Source organism: Culex quinquefasciatus, chromosome 1 (assembly GCF_015732765.1).
Source record: "Culex quinquefasciatus strain JHB chromosome 1, VPISU_Cqui_1.0_pri_paternal, whole genome shotgun sequence".
Lineage (NCBI taxonomy): Eukaryota > Metazoa > Arthropoda > Insecta > Diptera > Culicidae > Culex > Culex quinquefasciatus.
The window spans coordinates 5,394,820-5,414,787 of NC_051861.1; the positions used below are offsets into that span (position 1 = coordinate 5,394,820).

General features: G+C 43.6%; 2 protein-coding genes across 3 annotated transcripts in view; both read right to left on the reverse strand.

Moving 5' to 3' along the window:
• The window catches only part of LOC6040900 (ETS-like protein pointed), a 114,011-nt gene that overhangs the window by 79,305 nt on the left and 14,738 nt on the right, over window positions 1–19,968 (reverse strand). For both annotated transcript variants that reach the window (XM_038248658.1, XM_038248663.1), the window contains one exon: window positions 13,755–13,881. In XM_038248658.1, the coding sequence (XP_038104586.1) occupies window positions 13,755–13,881 (127 nt within the window). The remainder of the gene's footprint in view (window positions 1–13,754; window positions 13,882–19,968) is intronic.
• Window positions 12,370–13,434, reverse strand: LOC6040904. The gene has a single exon (XM_001850180.2). The coding sequence runs from the start codon at window positions 13,366–13,368 to the stop codon at window positions 12,409–12,411; it is 960 nt and encodes a 319-aa protein (XP_001850232.2). The 5' UTR covers window positions 13,369–13,434; the 3' UTR covers window positions 12,370–12,408.

A 19,968-nucleotide genomic window follows, 5' to 3' on the forward strand; every position in this document is an offset into this window, starting at 1 on the left:
CCGGAGTTCTCCGCTCATCTTGATCTGGATATTTTAATCCACTTCCAGAGGGTAGCGCAACATAAAAAAAAGAATCACAAGAAGTGTGTTTAATGCCCTGAGTTTATTTTTAATTCTGCACGATGAACAAGACGACGACGGCTAGTTTTAATGAAGAGGTGAAGGCATCCGCCGCGCGGCCACTTGATCGGTTCTGATAACCGCTTCAGCTTTATGTCCTTTGTACGATTGTTGTGTTTTGCTAATAGATGGCGGTCTGGTTGCGCTTGTTTGCTAACAAATTGTGTGTCGTTTGAACACCTGAAGTTGGAGTTGGACAACGCCAACTTTGACCAGCAGGTCCGGGATGCATCTAATTAATTACGGTTGGCTATTCCTGGCTGCTGACAATTATCAACCGAAAGAAACTCGGTAAATAAAAGTGGGCTCTAATGGAAGACTGGAAAAATGCTGGCGGTTTTAAAAATAGCAATATGCAGGTGCATACGAAGGTCTAGCCATTAGCAGTTTGCGTTCTGACGTTCTGTGAAGACGTTCTTGTCTGTTAAAAAAGGGGGCGCCATAAACGGCACAATAAAGTCATAAAGGTGAGGTCTTACAAACAAAAAAGAGTAGTTTGTTTATCAGCTATTCCCACAGCGCAAAACGGTTCCGAATGATGGTCACCTGTCTCGACACAGGCGGCAGCACTGTCGCCACTTTGCGGCGAAATTGGATTGATTTTTTTTTGGTTTTGTTCGGTTTTACGATCGCACGAATATCGATTAGACGCCGTCGCACGGGCCGGCGACACTGCGCGATGATGACTGGTTAACTGCGTGTTCTTGGAGGTTTTTATTGCGACCGTATTCCGGGCACGTGCTTTCAATTTTCGGCAACGAGCGCCGGCCGGAACATCTTTTTGGCGGCTCCTGGCGTCGCGGGTTGACACAGCTATTGATTGAACCGGTTCGCTTGACAGTACCACTCCAAACATTTCGTAATAATTTTATATTGTTTGAAGATCTCAAATTTCATCACGAAATCGCTTCAACTTCACCCGTCCCAGCCGGAGGCCATCGCCAGTCCCTGATCGTGTCTAAATTAAATCGATCAATATCCAGCGGCGACTGCTAGCCGTCCTCACTTTTTTCACTGTTCCCCTTAAACGCTTTCCCAAAGCAATTGATTAATGATTAAGTGATTTCGAGCCCCCCGTCAGAAGAGAAGATTCTTCTTGGGGACGCGACGAAACCGCGAGGCGCGTCATGGAGACAACGATCGTTATTGTGAGCTTGGAGGGCTCTATTTTGAAGCCTAATCAGCTGACTTAACAAGATTTGGTTGCCCCGCTGATCTTGTTTGGTACAAATATCTTATTTGTATTAATTAGCTTGACGTATGTTTAGCCGAATAACCGATAAACCCCCTAAGTTGGCTTAACTGTCTTCGAATCGGTTTTGCTGTTCAGCTAGTTTTCAAACTGGGATTGTGTTCATTTGTAAGACGTCAAAAACAAAGGAGAATGGGCAAATTTGGTCCAAGGATGTACACGAACGGGACCAACTTTTTTCGAAAGATCTCGCCGAGACATGAAAAAAGTCTTCTGGACCAACTCTCTAAACCCCGGGGTTCAAAAGTTACATGCTGTTGAAGTTTGAGCATTTTGGGTTAAAATGTACAAAAAATCGAATTTTTGCTATTTCTAAAATCATTCATGAAATCTCTGTTTCTTATGGATTTCGATGACTTCATTCGACGCGTCTATGAGTTCTGATATGTCTTAGCATGATTGAAACATGATTTCTCTTGTTTTTATCCGTTTGAACCGTTTGTGCAAGAGGCATCCCATAGAAACAAGTCGAAACTTCAAGGTTTTAAAACCGGGTCCAACCCAGACTGCTTCAGTGAGTATGGAAGGCTTCAGTGCAATGTTGTAACAACTTATTGGGATGGTCTGAGTCATCCGAGAACTCCTTGGAGTTAAGACCGGTGAGTCTACCGCCGTAACAAGCAAGATGTCGGCGGTTTTTGACCACGGATCATACCCGCATGGTTTCAGTGAGTATGGTAGACTACTATGCTAATGTGTTAGGATGTCCTGGGTCATCCAAGGACTCCCTGGAGTTATGATCTGTAGGTCTACGGCTGTTACAAGGACTTCCTGGAATGGTCCAGAACATCCCAACATAACAGCAATACAGTCTGCCATACTCAATGAATCTTTGCGGTTATGATGCGCGGTTAAAAATCATCGACCTTTTTCTTGTTACAGTGACCCAAATATCTAAACTCCAGGGAGTCCTAGGATGACCAAAGCCATCCCAACACATTAACAAAGCAGTCTACCATACTGTATGAAGCTATGCGTGTATGTTCCGGGGTCAAAAATCGTCGACCTCTTGCTTGTTACGGCTGTAGTTCCACAGATCATAACTCCGAGAGTCCTTGGATGACCCAAGACATCCTAACACATTAGCAAAGCAGTCTACCACACTCACTGAAGCTATGCGGGTATGTTCCGTTGTCAAAACCGGTCGACATTTGGATTGTTACGGTAGTAGACCCACAGATCTTAACTCCAGGGAGTCCTAGGAGAACCCAGGACACTCCAACACATCAGCATAGTAGTCTACCATACTCACTGAAGCCATGCGGGTATGATCAGTGGTCAAAAACCGCCGACATTTTGCTTGTTACGGCGATAGACTCACCGGTCTTAACTCCAAGGAGTTCTCGGATGACTCAGATCATCCCAATAAGTTGTTACAACATTGCACTGAAGCCTTCCATACTCACTGAAGCAATCTGGGTCGGATCCGGGTTCAAAACCTTGAAGTTTAGACTTGTTTCTATGGGATGCCTCTTGCACAAACGGTTCAAACGGATAAAAACAAGAGAAATCATGTTTCAATCATGCTAAGACATATCAGAACTCATAGTTTTTGCTGATACGCGTCGAATGAAGTCAAGAAAATCGAAATCCATAATGAAACAGAGATTTTATGAATGATTTTAGAAATAGCAAAAATACGATTTTTTGTACATTTCAACCCAAAATGCTCAAAATTCAACAGCATGTTGAGGGGTTTAGAGAGTTGGTCCAGAAGACTTTTTTTCATGTCTCGGCGAGATCTTTCGAAAAAAGTTGGTCCCGTTCGTGTACATCCTTGGACCAGCTCCCATACAAATTTGCCCATTCTCCTTTATTGGCAGTTAAGCCAACTGATTCGCACCCAGTCGAGAGTAGAGATCCTAAATAGGGAGACTGGACGAAGTGAATTTGACGTACCTAAACAGACGCGAGTTTGACGTATCCAAACGAGCATTTGCCTTTACGCCCCAAGGGAATGGTGGAAAGAGAGGAATCACAAATCCGTATAAATAATTTCAAGATTTTTCAGGTGTAAACCGAAAACGCGATCAAAAATTAAAGTGGAAGAATAAGGCTTTTAACTGCTTATTTAATTGTCGGTGTACAGGACGCCGCACTGTTTAATCGTCAATTCAATTTTGCAGTCCAAACCCAGTCATTGAATTGGAAAAATAAAATCTTTTTCAAATTTTCTTTTGTTGATTTGTGTGCACCTACGTCGAAGACCAAGATTGTTTACTTTTTGCTCTTTGGTCTGACAGTCTTGGTCTGACAGATTTGGTCTGTCAGCTTTATCATGGATTTTGGTCTGGTCTAGGCGAGGGATAGGACACAGCACCTTCCTGTTACGCCCAGCAAAACTTATCAGTATTGCCAAGCTCAAAACATACGTTGCCAGATCGATTTAGCAAGCTTAGACCAGTCTCCCTATTTAGGGTCTCTAGTCGAGAGTATTTCCAGCTCGCAGACCCAGCCCGTTGAGTTCAAATTCTGAACACGAATTCTTTTTGAATTGTAAACGAATTCCGTTTCAAACCGCAAATCCCGTTTGAGAGTTCAATTTGAGTTGACTGGGTAGTTTGACGTCTCCCAAAAGAACCGCATCCCAGTTTGAAAAAAACCAAGCTGAACCGCGAAACCCGATTCGTTGACAGTTCCGCCAACCGATTTGCGACCCCAGCTTGAACCACCCACACCGACGCGCGAATTAATCGGTCATTCGACAATCAGACGCCAATTGGACGATTGATCGATTATCGTCATTATTGGCAATTGGTCTTCCGAGAGGGAAGGCGAGGAGGAAATGCAGTGAAGGCAGGAATCTCGGGAGCTGCGTGGAGGAGAAAGATTGGGAAAATTGTACAATTTTCTCGAAATTATTCGTTTTTTTTTCTCGTTGTTTCCAGTGGCAGCATAAACGTGTGGGAGATATGCAACGCTGCTGGAGAGTTTGGAGCTGGAACATCAACGGGTGGCCTCCCGGTTGGTTGTTTAATTTTTCGATGAATAATTTTGGGGCCGATAATCGAAGGCATTAACTCGATGATTTGATGATTGATTTATTAAGCCAACTCCGGGGGGCGTTTGTTTTGGTTTTGTTTGGGGGTCGAAGTGATCACGTCGTTGATGTTGTTTTGGGTGGGTGATCGATTCGTTGTCGTCCACCAGGTCACGGCAGAAGAACCGTACGAACTGCGGTGTTCCCGTGGTTTCCGGCCCATTCTCTGGCCATCGTCAGGAAACGGCTCGTAAATTATATTATCGATGATCGGCGCAGACAGGCCCCCGTGCGGATGATCGGGGGCCCGTTGATTGGATCGTTCTGTATGGCGTGGAGAGGTGAAGTGGAACCGGAAAATGTGCGGCAATTTGGCAAATTGGTGGCGCCCTCGTTGAGTAAGCGGTTCCGGTGCGTTTTTTGGTGGCTCCAAAGGGGTTGATTGGTGGTTAAGTGGTTGAAACTTTGAAAACGAGGGATTCGGACCCATCAGCAACAAGGACAAAACAAGCAGTGGGCTGAAAATCGAATAAGTTCTATCGTTTTGACTAAATTTCACTTAAATGTTTTAAATTGTCGAAATACGCGATGGATAACTACAGAAATCGTTCCGGACGCGGAATCGTGAACCAGTTCACCACGTTTAACGAATAAAAAACGAAAAAAAAGTTTACATTCTTGCTCTTGCATATAGACTCTGAACACGAATTCGATTCGGATTGTTTACGAATTCCTTTTTAAAACGCAACAACCGGTTCGATCACGGATAACCGCGTTTCAAAACGGAATCCGTATACGATTCGAATAGAATTCGTGTTTAGAATTCTAATCAAACTGACGTGGTGACAGCTGCAGAAATAGTCTCGGAATCGGTAATTTGAACCGGTTCGCCAAAATCATCACCAAATCAGCAGTTATTCGCATAATTTTCACCGCATATGTGCCTCAAATCGTTCCCCAGCTGGAGCCCAAACGTTGGTCCAAAATATTGCGCTCCCGCGACGATAAACCGTCGTTTATGGCCAAGGCACGAACCCGTTATCTCATCGCTAATGAATCGATCTCGATTTCCTCTCCGCGCAGCAAATGAACCACTCAAAAAGTCGTAACAGTGGTGTGTCCACGTGCGTCTGCTGAGGTCCCCGGCTTGGTCATTACAAATCAGCCGAATCGGCGAATAAAATCACCGAAAATTTTCCCATAAAATCAGAGCATCTCGAGCCCCAGCGATATCTTATTTATCATAAAGCCCAAAAAACCAATGGTGGTCTATCTTTTATGCATTAATTGGGAATCACCGAATTATAATAAATAAAGAAATACAGGTTCCCCACTCGGCAGTCGGCGGTTATCGCCGGGAAGAAATCTCCCATTTGGCGACCGTACATAACCTAACTTTTTTGACATTTCTCTTTCGGGTCTCCCGTGCGCGCAGCGCACACACGCTAATTCCGATCGAATCAAAATTGAAAAACAAAAAAAAGAAAAAAGCGATTTTAATTTCAAATTTCTTCTGTCGACAGAGAGTGGAACAAAAAATGCCATAAACGAATGATATCACCGTCGTGCGGAAGGGTAGAACGACGAGGGGTCCAAACATGAATGAATTCTCGCGCATCTCTTTCGTTTTGTTTCTGAATGAATCAACGTGTCGTATCTCCGGTTCGAGGGGTCCGCGGACGAGGGGGGACGAAATTTATGACATCCAATCCAGCAGCAGCTAGCGAGAGAGAGAGAGAGATTGAAACAAAAGACAGCAGCGCCACAGCCCGTCCGAAAACGGCAGCCATGTTGAATTTTAATCACGTTGTTCAATGGACCCCTCGTCTGACAGTTCCCCCCTTCTGTTCGCCTATTGGGCTTAGCGCGAGGGTCTTTACCGTGTGCCCATATCTCGAATAGCGATTAGAATAAATTATCGCCACCGGTCTCCGGACTCATGAATGAATCGGCCGGGGCCGTATTTTTCATGAATGAAAGCGTATTTCTGTTCCTCGTAACATAACCTCAATATTGCTCATCGCATCGCAGCGGAGCCTACTGTACGACGAGGGGTACGACAAGTGGTGGCAGATTTTGCATACGTTTAAAATAGACCTCTCTGTTTTTTTTCGGGGGGCCTAATTTGGTTTTCAAATTGGCCTCGAGGGGCCACTCCGTGGGAAGGAAATTGGCAATGGGCAGCTTCCAGCGCGTCCAGCAGATAAATTAGCAAACGAATGGAAACGACGAAACATCGCGTCCCAACGACTTAATGAATGGAATCAATGATGGTTTTATCTTCATTATGAGGTCCCCCCTTCTCCAAAAACTGGTCTCCAGCGAAAGTCAATAAACCGTGGTTGACGGCGACGTCGGAACTGTCACATTGATGCCATAATGGCGGAGATCGCCATAAAAAAACCCCTCTCAAATGTCATACAAAAAGACGGCGTGACCTCGTTCTGTGCCCTCTCAAGCAAGTAAAAGAGGGATCGATTTCGACTGGCGCCACAATCTCTGTTTCCCGTGGAACAGGTTTGAGTCCCCCTCTCGCTTCGCCTCTCGTTGCAGGTTGTTTACCAACAACAACCAACCTGACACGCTTATCTGAGGGGCCTAATCTGGAACTGGATTACTTCGGGACTGGCTTTCACAGGTGGCGGTTCGGTTGGCGTAATGACTTGATTTTCGCCAGCTAATTAGATCACGCCGAGTTTAGGAAGGGGGGCACAGCCCTACAATCGCAACTGTCAAACCGCCATAATGGACGACACCACGCTTGGATCGATCGACTCAAGTTGCAGACTCTTCTTCATCAGCGATACGACGCCAGTAATGACTTCTTCCTTCCGTTCTCCGGACTCGAACCCGCCAATCATTCATTCATAAATCATTGCCACTGAACCATAAATATTCATGGAGGAGGCTCTCTCGGCTAGGGCTGGGCAAGGTTCAACATTTGCGCACAAGATTTCCATCTTCTCGTCATCGTGCAGTCGTGGTCGCGTGTGGATCAGCAGTATGCGGTCGGCTAAGCCGAAGCTCGTATCTCGGTCTTTATGAATGAACGTAAAACCGGTCGAAGGGTCGGTTGGTGGCTGTGGTCCAGAACCGACCAAGCCACAACAAGTAGACAATCATCACAAATATTAACGATGACAATTGCCGTCTCTCATTACGTTCAATCACGAGAAGTGAACGAGCTGAACGAGCGGAGAAGAGGAGAGAGAAAACGGTTGATCCAAGCAGGCCTGAGACTCTGGAGAGAACTCGGGGGCTATGCCACCGAGCGTGCGGAGCGCGTCGTCGTACAATATTTCATTCATTTAAACTTTTTTTTTCTGCTTCATTACACTTTCATACATATGTATGACCACAAAGCCACTTCAACGGTCGTTTCCGAACCCAGCGAAGTTATGAGTGGGTCAAGACAAGTGGACGACGTGGGGAGGACACGCATAAGAGAGAGAGAGCGTATTTTGCGTATTCTCCAGGCGTCACTGTCGCCTGTTTTATCTTGCGTTTCGTTAATGAAACGGGCGGAAATAGTAAAATTAAAATTAAAAACGTTTGCGCCAATAAGAATCAGATAAGAAGGCACACACATACGAGCGGACAAACGGAGGAGAGTGTGTGTACAACAAGTGGCAAGCGTGTACGGCAAGTTAGAAAGGAAGATCGTGGATTAACAGCAGGCGAGGTGGAAGAAGGAACGGAGTAGGCGACGAACGTTAAAAGAGAGAAAATACGTTATAGGGAATGGTGGCGACGCCTGCTTGTGAAGTGATAAACTAGCAAATTTGGTGGGTGTCTCGGCTAATGTGAACAAAAAGCTTTGGCAGTGTTGCCGGATTAATTATTTTGTAATATAATAAAGAATACTTGAAGAATTTAAGTATTGATATTTTTTTAAAAGAGTAGAAAATTCATTCAATAAAAAATAAAACAAAATCCGTAATGTCATAACATATGATACATAACAAGGATGTTTCTTAACCTTTCGGAAGTCGCGTGTTTTGGCGTTTCCCACAAGTGTGTACAAAGCACACGTATGTAACTGCCGATTGGTTAACGCAAAATATTTAAAAAAAACTAATTTTCTTCAATCTTTCAAATAAATTTGACGATTATTATTAAAGCTAAAGGATTTCTGACAACACTGCCTCAAAAGCTCATTAGTTCTAGTGCTCGCCACTAGGCGTTCCCGAGACACGCAAAGTATTGCGCTTTGCATTGAAAACATGCGCGCTGAACGCCGCAGTCGAAGTCCAAAAAGGAGGACGCACAAAAAACAAACAACCCAACGATCAGGTTTCACACACCGAATCGTTCAATAGCTTAATAATCAAGTCTGGCTCTTGCTCTTGCAAGCGGAGCAAAAAACGATCACTTATAGAAGATAATTATTTCAAATTTACTCTTCTCAAGCCATCTCGCTCCGACCCGTGGAGGAATCGCTACACACGTGGGGTACAGGAAGAACAAGTTTTGGGAAGAGGAGGACTCTGTGTATCATTAAAAGGCAAAAAGAAACAAAGTGTGTGCGTTCTCGGCGCGATCAATCCAGAATCCCGGCACAGACACACACACACGAACCTAGACCTTGTCGAACAACTATTAGCGAATCCAGACCCGTCCGTCCTAGGGACGGGTAGAGAACCTGAACTCGGTATAATTACCCGTTATTAGAGGAATACCTCCACGGCGAAGATCGACGATTGATCGAGCGTTCTTTTTTATTGACCTTGCCTGGTCGACGGGCTGCTGCCCGTCCGCAACGCAACGATCAGGGTCGGAAGTTTCCAAGAACGGCGGTTGACAGATCTAGTAGGCCAGCACTGGTTGTCAAGAATGTCGAGGCGAAAGCGGAGAGAGGGAAAATAACGACTTCGTCGTCGTCACAGGCTGCTACTGTGTTGACTTCGGTCTGACTCTTCCCCCCTTCACACTACGCAACGTCGCAAGGCCTGCCCTGATGCGGAGTTTATTCATACTTTCCTTCGGCTCTTCTGCTTCGTGGCCGACTATGATGGAGCGCTATTAACTTGTATCTAAACTGGTTCATTTTTGACAGATTGACTCAATTAATGGCGGCGGGGTCGAGCGACTGGCTAATCTAATCTTAATTGAACTTGTTGAAGACCAGGCAGATTGGTTCACCGCTCTTTATTCATAGCAATCGTTCTCCAACAAATCCATCATGTACTCGTGATCGAAAGACTGCATCAGCTTCGTCATCTCGCGGCATTCGTCCAGATATTGATAGGTTTCGTCGGCCATGTCGGCATGGGCAACGATCTCCTTCCACAGCAGCTCCACCTGCCCGCCATTCAGGTTCTCGTAGTACTCCAGCTCTCCCTCCAGCTCCACACGAACCCTTTCCGGATCCTGGACCAGCCGGTTTCGTCCCAGCGTTTCCATGACCTGCGAGACCGCGGCCAGATTGTCCCTCGCAAAGCTGTTGTGATACGGGAAGAACCGTCCCAAGCTATCCTCCTTCAGGGCTCTCCAAGACCACTCGGCACACGACCGGATGTCGTCGTTCTGCATTCTCACCAGAAAATCTCGAACTTCTAACAAGTACTCCAGACACTCCTCCGAAACATTCTCGTAGTCGGTCATGACCTGCACGAACTCCACGTCGGCCGCCCGCATCGCCGGCACCATCCGGCCAAACTGGAGCAGTAACTCACGGTTGAACTCCTTGATCAGTGCCCCGTTGTAGTTTCGCAGGTAGACCAACTCCGCCTCAGTTGCCTGAGAGATGTTCGAAAACTTGCCGTGGAAATTCTCCAGGAAGTTCCCGAAAACGGCGGGAACGAACAAGACCAGAAAGAAGGCCACCCTCATGATGTGATTAGGTCGCGAATCGTAAAGTTACTGAAAGGTCGCTGGAGGTTCAACGGAGGTCTTATCGCTTGAGGGTTAGCAACTTGTACCTTGTGATATCATGAAGGGGATTACCGGAGATTTTGTTGAGAAAGCACGCAGCCAGTTTTATTGAACTTGATTCACTTATTATCGTAGCAGTTGGCCCTAAAAAGTCCATGATCCTCTCGTGATCAGTGGTCTGCGTCCGTTCAACCAAATCGAAACATTGTCGCAGATCGTTTCTAATCGGTCCCAATGCGTCCAGAAGTACCCGAACTTCATCCTCCAGAACTGTAAGTTGCTCAACGCTCAGCGTTTGGTACAGTTCCAGCTCCTCCAGCAACTCATTCCGCAACCCTGCCGCATCCAACAAATCCGTCCTACCTTCCAACGTACGCAACACCTGGGACGCAGCCCTGGTTGCGTCCCTCGTGAACGGTTCAAAATACGGCCAAAAGCGATAATTTGCTAGCCCGTTCAGACTTTCCCACGAAAAGTATGCACAGTTCCGAATATCCAAGTTCTGAAACATCGCGTACTGGTTCCGGATTCGAATCACTTCGGCGCGACACTCCTCGTCAATGTCGCCAATCGCCATGATGCTCTCCAGAAAGGCTGCGTCACGTGACTGAACGGAGGGGACGCGTCGACCGATTTCGTCGAGTAAGTCGGAGTTGTGGATCCGCAAGTAGAACTGGTGCAGCAACATCTGGAACACCAGTCTTCGGTGTGTTACGTTTGACAAGTGACCAAAGTCATCGTTCAACTCGCGCTGGAAGGCGTCACCTGAGGTCACCCAGTTCAAGGTTAAACAAAGGAAGAGGAAGCTCGGACATTTTTTGGAGACCATCTTGAGCCATCAAATTTACAATATGAACTGATTTGGTTTCAGATTTGTGTGCCTGCTTACTGAAACTCAACTCAACTCTAAACATATTTCTGCCATTATGGCGGTGAAAGGCTGCGTACTTTTCGCAACACTGACGTTTTATTGCCCGCTACTGGTCGATTGACGCCTACTAAGCAATAAACCGTCTGAACGGCAACATCTAATCTAGAGAGTAATAAAAATACCTTCCAAGCTTATCAAAACCCTGTCATCTCAAAGATTAACCATTACGAAATCTCCTTAAACTCAATTTATTCGTTCCAACATTGCTCAACACTGGACGTGGTCATTCTGCCGGCTCGGTCGTCTCCGGCGTAGTTCCAGTCGATTCCCCTTGGTAGCAATCCCGCTCCAGATATCCCAGCATGTAATCGTGATCCCCGAGCTGCATGTACTCAGCCCACTCACGGCATCGGTTCAACTCTCCGTAGATCACATCGGCCGTGTCCGCGTGGGCCGCAATCTCGTCCCACAGCACGTCGGTCTGTCCGTCGCGCATGTTCCGGTAGTACTCCAGCTCCTGCTCCAGCTCGTAACGCAGGTCCGCTTCGTGATCTAGCAAGCTTGACCGACCAAGCGTTTGAACTACCTGGTACGCAGCCCGGGAGTTCTCCCGCGCGAACGGATTGTGGAACGGCCAAAAGCGACCGTTCGAGTCCTGGTCAACGCCGTACCACGCGTAATACGCGCAGCCCTGAATATCCCAGGTTTGGAACAGCAAGTACAGCGCACGTAGCATTAGAACCTCGTCACGGCACTCCTCGCTGATGCCCTCGTAGTTTTGAACCAGCTCCAGAAACGCAGCATCGTTCTCCTGAACGTCGGAATCATCCGACCAAACTGCAGCAATAGTTCCCGGTTGAACTCCCGGATCAACGCAGTGTTCCACTCTCGCAGATGCTGCAGAACCGGTTCGGTCTCATTCGAGTACTCCGCCAGCTGATTGTTGAACTCCTCCAGAAAGCCGAACTGGGCACTTGCCCAGCTTGGGACCAATGTCGCCACCAGGGCGATTGCCAACCACTTGGAGAACATCCTGCCTTGTCGATTTCCTCTCCGAAACTAATCCAAGGCGAACCATTCGACCAATTTTGTTAAGACGCAATCTAATCTGGGTTCGGATAGAAAAACCTGCTAAAATTACCCTGCACACAGCAAAACAAATCAACGCAATAAAGATATATGGCACCAGTAGCGAACCGGTTCAGGACGCAGCCAGCGAAACAGCTGACACGGCCTGCTACGTCAATTGATTAATCAGAGATCGTACTCTTATCGGTAGACCTTTATTGAGCAACTAAAGGGACGGTTAACTTAAAACATGAATTCTTCCGGCACCGGTTCCGTGGAACCCTCGGTGGTTGACTCAGGGGCTTCGGTATCCTCTGTAGTTTCGGTTGTTTCCGGAGCCTCGGTGGTTTCCGGAGCCTCAGTAGTTTCCGGAGCCTCAGTAATCTCCGGAGCCTCAGTTGTTTCCGGCGCTGGTGTGGTACTTTCCGGCTCGTCAGTGGTTCCCACGTCTTCCGTCGTAGTTTCCGTACCCTCGGTAGTCGTCGGTGGCAAGGTGGTCACCTCGATCTCCCCGCAATCACTCTCCAAGTAGGTCGTGAGGTACTCGTGATCGGCCAGCTGCAATGATTCAGCCCACACTCGACAGTCGTCAAGTTCTCGATAGATACGATCAGCTTCATCGGCATGAGCCTCGATTTCCTGCCACAGTACCTCGGATTGACCCTCACGAAGATTGCGGTAGTAGTCCAGCTCGTCCTGCAGTTCGTACCGGACAGCTTCCACGTCGTTCACGCGATTCCGGCCCAAAGTTTGCAGCACCTGGGAGATTGCTCGCACATTTTCGCGGGCAAACTCGTTGTGGTACGGGAAGAACCGGTTCTGCGAGTCCTGACTCACCCCGTTCCAGGCGTAGTACGCACAGTACTGGATGTCCCAGTTTTGGAACAAGACGTGAATATCGCGCAAATACAAGACTTGCTCGCGACACTCGTCTCCAATGTTTTCAAAGTTCAGAATCAGATCCAGGAACGCCGCGTCATTGGCTCGACTATCCGTCGTGAGCCGGGCCATCTCCAGCAGGAGCTCCCGGTTGAACTCCCGGATCAGTGCACTGTTCCATTGTCGAAGTTCCGCAATATCTCGCTTGGTTTCGTTCGCGTAGAACGCAAAGTCCTCGTTGAACTCCTCCAGAAAGCCGTACTGGGAAGCTACCGTGCCGAAAAGTGCCACCAGGGCACCCGCCAAGAACAACTTGGAAAACATCTTTTGCCGTTGAACTCTTCGGGAAAACTGACCAACAAACGCGTGAGCGGTCGAACTAAAACCCCAAATTCCTAGACGCCATAAAACTTATTGTCCTTCTGGTCCACCCTTAGATAGAAGGCTATCAGTGACCCGGATAGCTGAATGAATGGTACCGTCGAATAGTTCCGAATCTAATCGGAGCAAAATACCTTGCGTAACCCCGAAAATAACTGTTGTTTACAACCCTACCGGTCATAAATCTTGGTTGCGTACGTGAGTCATTCCGCAACCTTAATCATCAAAGCCCATGCAGCAAAGGCATGCGAAGTAACTCGTTTTCTTGTAAACGTGTAGAAATGTGACAGTTCGTTACACGTCTCATGGGCATGGGGTAATTCACTTACCTAGTGACGCTTCCGGATCGCTCAAATCCGACAGGCTCGGCACCTTCTGGATGTTCCGTCCATGGTGCGGTGGTCCCTCATCCATGGGTTCCTGCTTCAGCTGGATCTGTGACTCGCCATCGTAGCTCTGCAGAAGATGAAAAAGATTAAGATTAATAATCCTGACTCTTCTTTGTTTTCTCACGTGATGAAAGACGATAATTTGGATCCCTCCGGGGTCAGACCAACCAAAAAGTCTGTGGCTTCTCTGCCACATCCTGTCCCCCTTCGCTTGTCAAAAAAGTCATATTTTTTGTTACACTTTGTCCGTGTCGAATTACCACGCAACATACACAATGAAGAGAGAGGGCGCCCTGACATCTTCATCAAAGTCGCTAAACGACCGTGTCGGAAGCCCGCGCATAGGTCATCCCCCAAAGCAAGTCATTTATGGCAGTTACCGACCCTAACCTCCAAAACGCGCTCGCACGCAGCCCTCACTCATCGAATTACAAGTGGTTCCTCGTAAAATGAGTGTCTCCTCCGACTTTGTCAGAGCAACACGACTACTAGATCCGGAAGAAAACATCGCGCCCCATGAAACAAATCATATCGCACCCAATGATGACAGATGAAGTGCGATGCGCGATCTAGTAGGCGCTTCCAAATGAAGTTGTTTGTCGCCTTGTTTTTTTTTCGGTTGAGAAGAGGGTGCCATAAATATGTTAACGGAATAACGATAATTTTAATTTGTATTTACACTGTTCTGGTTCGGTTCGGATGGGTAGTAAACGGGGCTTGGGTTTACGAGCAAGGGGAAGTGAGCCAATTTGAGTTGTTTAGCATGGTCGGATGAGCTCCTGTGGTCTATTGGTTACAGGTTTTCGTTTGATAAACGGAAGGTCGTGGTTTGAAACCCACATGGCTTGGCACCACCTTTCCTCGTACTTTTCACATGTTTCGAGGACCGGCTGTGCTCTGTATATTTGCATCTGCGGAGTGCGCTGGGCCCAACCGCAAAATGTGCTTGGAGGGACAAAAAAAAACTGCTTAGCAAGAGTCCCGGGCTTTCGGGATTTCACTGGGAACACATCCTAAGTAGCGTAATAAAAAAGTGCACTTCAGTTCTAGCGACACATATGGAAAGTACAACAGCACAGAGGAAAGGAAAAATGTTACGGCGTGTGGACAGATCAACACACTTGCTCAACAATAGCGCGTGTGCTTTGTTCCCCAAATGCCCAAGAACAGCAAATTGGCAGCCTCTGCAGATCTAAAAATAGATCAGCAGGTCGACAATAGATCAAATAAATGGTCGCAGTGGACTCATGGCAATCAAACAAAAAAAAAAATGGTCGGATGATGGATCGTGTGAACGGAGCTTAACGTATGCAGCCAAAATGTCACATTTGAACATCTTTATCAGAATTGAAGTTTTAAAAAAGAATATGGTAGCGTGTTTTAATAGTACTTTATGCAACAAGTTGCAAAAAGGGGATTTTTTCAGCACGAGTCGTACATTTATCCAACGAGGTTCACCGAGTTGGATAAATACGAAGAGTGCTGAAAAAATCGAGTTTTGCTACGAGTTCCATACAACATTTTTTGCAATTCCAAAAAACACACACTGATTGAAATTTTATGTCAAATATTCACGTATTTTGTCAATAAATCGTTTGAATCAAAAAAAAAATTGAAAAGTGTTACTTTTCGAAACAAGTGCCGAAAAGTTCAACTTTTCAGCACCCATTTGAGTGCTGAAAAGTAGAACTTTTCAGCATTTATTTTGAAAAGTGTTGCTATTCGATTCTGTTATTTTTGGTACAGAAAAGTAGGCTTTTTCGTCGTTCAAGAATGACAGGAAAAGTACGTAGTTTCACGGCGGAATTGCAAAAATGATATTATACTTTACAAAGTCCTCTCAAAAGAATTCCCGAGTTATTTAGCAGAATGTCATAAAACTAACTCACATAAAAACGTGATAGTTTGGCTGCGTCCTTAAAGGTCCATCCACATGAGATAGTATCATTTTCAATGAAGATTGTATCGTCTGATTCTCTGTATTGATCGACAGAACGCAATATATGATCAAAATAAAATATTTCATAAAACCTAATCTCGGAAGAGTGTTTCATTTCGTTGCGGTCTGGCGATAAAATCTCGTGCAGAACAGCACATCGAAAGTGCCTCTCAAAACAACCCACTTGCAAAAATACACACGCACAGTCACTGTAGACTAGAATTGATGGACCTGCTCAAATATTTTATCACTTCCAGAAGTGTGAACCACGCGCAGCTGTTTAGTAGACTCTATTACAACCATTGATACACACACACGCACACTCGCGAGCGCGCGAAAAACAGAGTCGACTATCACCATTTATTTTGCTACGTTTTGCCTTTTTTCTATTTACTCTCTTCTCTCTAAACTCGCGCGCCTACTCACTCGCATATTCAAATCAGCACTCGACGAGTCTGGGCCCCCTCTTTCCTCCTGGAGCCCCCTCCTCTTCGTGATTTTTTTATGAATGAATTAGACACACACCAACATCACTCCGATTCGCGGCGCGCACGTTCATTCATGAAAAAAGACGAACCCGATCGCGAGTAAATACAAACTAATCAGACACAAACTACTGCACGCTAGACCAGCTCGCGCAGAGATCGTGGCAGGCCGCGTCGTGATCAGCTTGACAGTGCGATCTGGTCGCCGCTCGGCTCGCCCAGACATCCCAAGAGAGATGCGAGCCGTCACTTTTGTTTTCACGCTCACCTGCCACTTTCGGGCGGAATTTACGGCGGCGGGCCCATCCGCCGGGCCAGTTTTCTCCGCGGAACCTACTCGGAAGAAGTGAGCACGCGCGAAACCCGGCTTGCTGACAAATAGTCGGGATACAACCCCCAGCTGATGGGGCGCTATTTTTCACGCCCGCACCAGTCCCAATATTTTGACAGCTCTCAACGGTGGAGCAAAAAACAAGGCAGCAGTCGGACGCCGAATGGCAGTGTCTCATCATGGTTAATCTTTTACGAGCGTTTTTCTTTCACAGTTGGCCAGAAAAGCGATTGATCAAACGGAACGGTCCTGGCGGCGATTGGGAGAGAGGTGGTCGAAGGAGTTGAGTTTTCCCGAGGGATGGCAGAAAATCTGGAAAATATCACGTAATTTTGACGTTTGAAACGCACTTAAATTTCCCTTATTCAAACGTCCGCTAGCTCGAATAAAATCAATTAAAAAAGCTCTTCGTCACGTAAGATGATCATTTTTGAAAACTAAAGTGGTGTTTTGTTTTGTCAAAAAGTAGAAATTCTTAATTCTTTAAATTCTTCAGTTTAAAAATTCTTAAATTTTAAAATTATTGAATTTTTGAATGTTTAACCTTCCTAAGGTGTTAGGGTCTATATGACCCAGACGGCTTATAAAATGTGCTGTAACTTTTATTCATTCTAACTTACAGACTTGAAACTTTCTGACTTTTCCTAACTTTGTAAACTAAACATTTTGCAACCGGAAGCAACCTCCAGCGCCACCTAGAAAGGGCGCTACAAAAAAAACTTACGTTAAAGGTGTAAAGGGGTCTATATGACCCCGGATTTAAAAATGCTGGCAAAAATCCATTTTGCAACCGATTTTTGTTCTTTTGGACGCAAATGAAATATATGGATGTCTTGAATGGCACCTAGCTATGCAGACCCGGTTCCTGGGAATCGACTCCAAAGGAACAAATTTTCCGGCAAACCGGCTCTCCGGAGTTTTATTAGATTTAGCTATGGATTAATGCATAATAAACTATATCCAGGTTTTTAAGCGAAGATGGCGCTCGAATGGTGAACGCCCGAAATGTCAAAATCGCGCAGTAGCACCAACATTAGAAAAAAAATATGGCTGTCATGCCATGGCACACTTGTTCCGTAATGTTGGTACCACTGCGTGATTTTGACATTTCGGGCGTTCACCATTCGAACGCCATCTTCGCTTAAAAACCTCGATATAATATCCAAAAATACAAGTCATACGCTCCGGAACAGTTTGCATGCCATTTGACTTTTGTACTTTAATTCTGAAATTTGTACTTTAATTCTGAAATTCTAATATGCTTAAATTTAAAAATTTTAAGATATTATAGTTCAAAAAATTTCAAATTCTTAAATCTTTAAATTCTTAAATTTTTTAATTCTTTAATTTTCAAAATATTAAATTATTAAATTCTTAAATTTTTAAATTCCAAAATTCTTAAATTTTTAAATTTTTCAGTTCTTAAATTTTTAAATTCCTAAATTTTTCAATTCTTAAATTTTTCCATTCTTAAATGTTTAAATTCTTGAGTTTTTAAATTCTTAGGTTTTAAAATTCTTAAATTTTAAAATTCTTAAATTTTTTAATTCTTAAATTTTTAAACTATTAAATTTTTCATTTTTTAAATTTTTTAATTCTTGAATATTTTAATTCTTAAATATTTAAATTTTTCAATTCTTTAATATTGAAAATCTTAAATTTTTAAATTCCTAAATTTTTAAATTCTTAAATTTTTAAATTCTTAAATTTTTAAATTCTTAAATTTTTAAATTCTTTAAATTTTAAATTCTTAAATTTTAAATTCTTAAATTTTTAAATTCCAAAATTTTTAAATTCTTAAATTACTGAATCCTTAAATTTTTAAATTCCATAATTTTTATATTCCTTAATGTTATAATTCTTAAATTATTAGATTCTTAAATTCTAAAATTTTAAAATTTTTAAATTCTTCAATTCTTAAATTCTTAAATTTATAAATTCTTAGATTTTTAAATTCTTAAATTTTAAAATTCTTTAATTAATGAATTCCTTAATTTTTAAATTCCTTTATTTTTTAATTCTTAAACGTTTTCATTCTCAAATTTTTAAATTCTTAAATTTTTATATTCTTATTTTTTTCATTTTTAATTTTTTCAATTTCTTTATTTTTAAATTCTTAAATGTTTTATCTTTAATTTTAAAATTCCATGTTTTCTAAATCCTTCACTTCTTAAATTCTTACATCCTTAAATTCTTTAATTTTGAAATTTATAGAGTCATATTCTATGTTGAAGACCCACATTTTAAGAAAAAATTGTGATTTTTACGAGGACTTCGGATAATCGAGTGATCGGTATTTTTTAATATTTTTCAGACCCTAGATTCTTTGATTATTTTTTAATTTCTGAATTAAACATGTTTTTTTATTTTTTTTAATTGGTGAATTTGAAATTTTGTTTCTACATTTCAAAGACTGCAATGAGGTTTTGAATATTAATTTTTTTATGTATTTTAGAAATTCCTGATTCCTGAATTTCAAAATCTTGTATTATGTAGATAATTTTCTTTCACAAATTTTCGAACTTTTAATGTTTTTATTTCTGTTTTTTTTTCATTTCAAAATTTTGCAATGCTTCATTTTTTAATTTCTCGATTTCTAAATTTAAAAAAAAATCCAGGAAATTTAATGATTATTTTTATGGCTTTTTCATCCGTTTTAGATCGGTCTGAGCAAAAACAAAATCCGTCCTTTTCATTTTCGACATTTCGAGTTTCTGCAATACTCGAAAATCAAAAATAAGACATGTAAAAAATGTTTTTTGTCATTCAATCAACCGAAGTGAAATTTTTCGTAATCGTTATCCCCGAAGTCTCAAAGATTAACTAAACTGTCAAAATTTAGGATGTGGAAACGACGTTAAAAATATCATGGATAAAGATGTTTTATGATTTTATTTATTTTGAGAAAATAATGTAAATTCATTTCAATCCACGAAATAAAAATTTCTAAATAAAAAAAATCAAATTGTTTTAACAACATCAGGCCATCCCTCACCCTAAAAGAAGACGATGATGCGTGGTGTTATTAACTCTTTCGCTCATTTTTCTTGATCCTCAGAAAAATGCTACAGAAAAAAATCTCCCTGCACCCACTTAATCCTCGCGAGCGAAAGAAAGAAAGAACGCCCGGCGAGTGAAAATATGACAGCTTCATAATTAAACACGTTAAATATGCGATTATAATTCGACCAGACGATATTTTACTGTCACAACTTGGTCACAACGGCAGCACTACGTCGCAACAGTGAGACACAAAGTCAGGTGAGTGAAATTGCAAATCATTTGACCTATGCAGCAAACGGTGAATTAAACACATAATCAGAGCAATTTAGATTATACGTGCACGTTTGACAGCTCGCCGTTTAACGGATTTTAACCTCAAATGAGAGGGAAAGGCGA

Excerpts from the sequence above, each read along its gene's own strand:
- LOC6040904 (XM_001850180.2), bottom strand. The coding sequence starts at position 13,368 with ATGTTTTCCAAGTTGTTCTTGGCGGGTGCCCTGGTGGCACTTTTCGGC.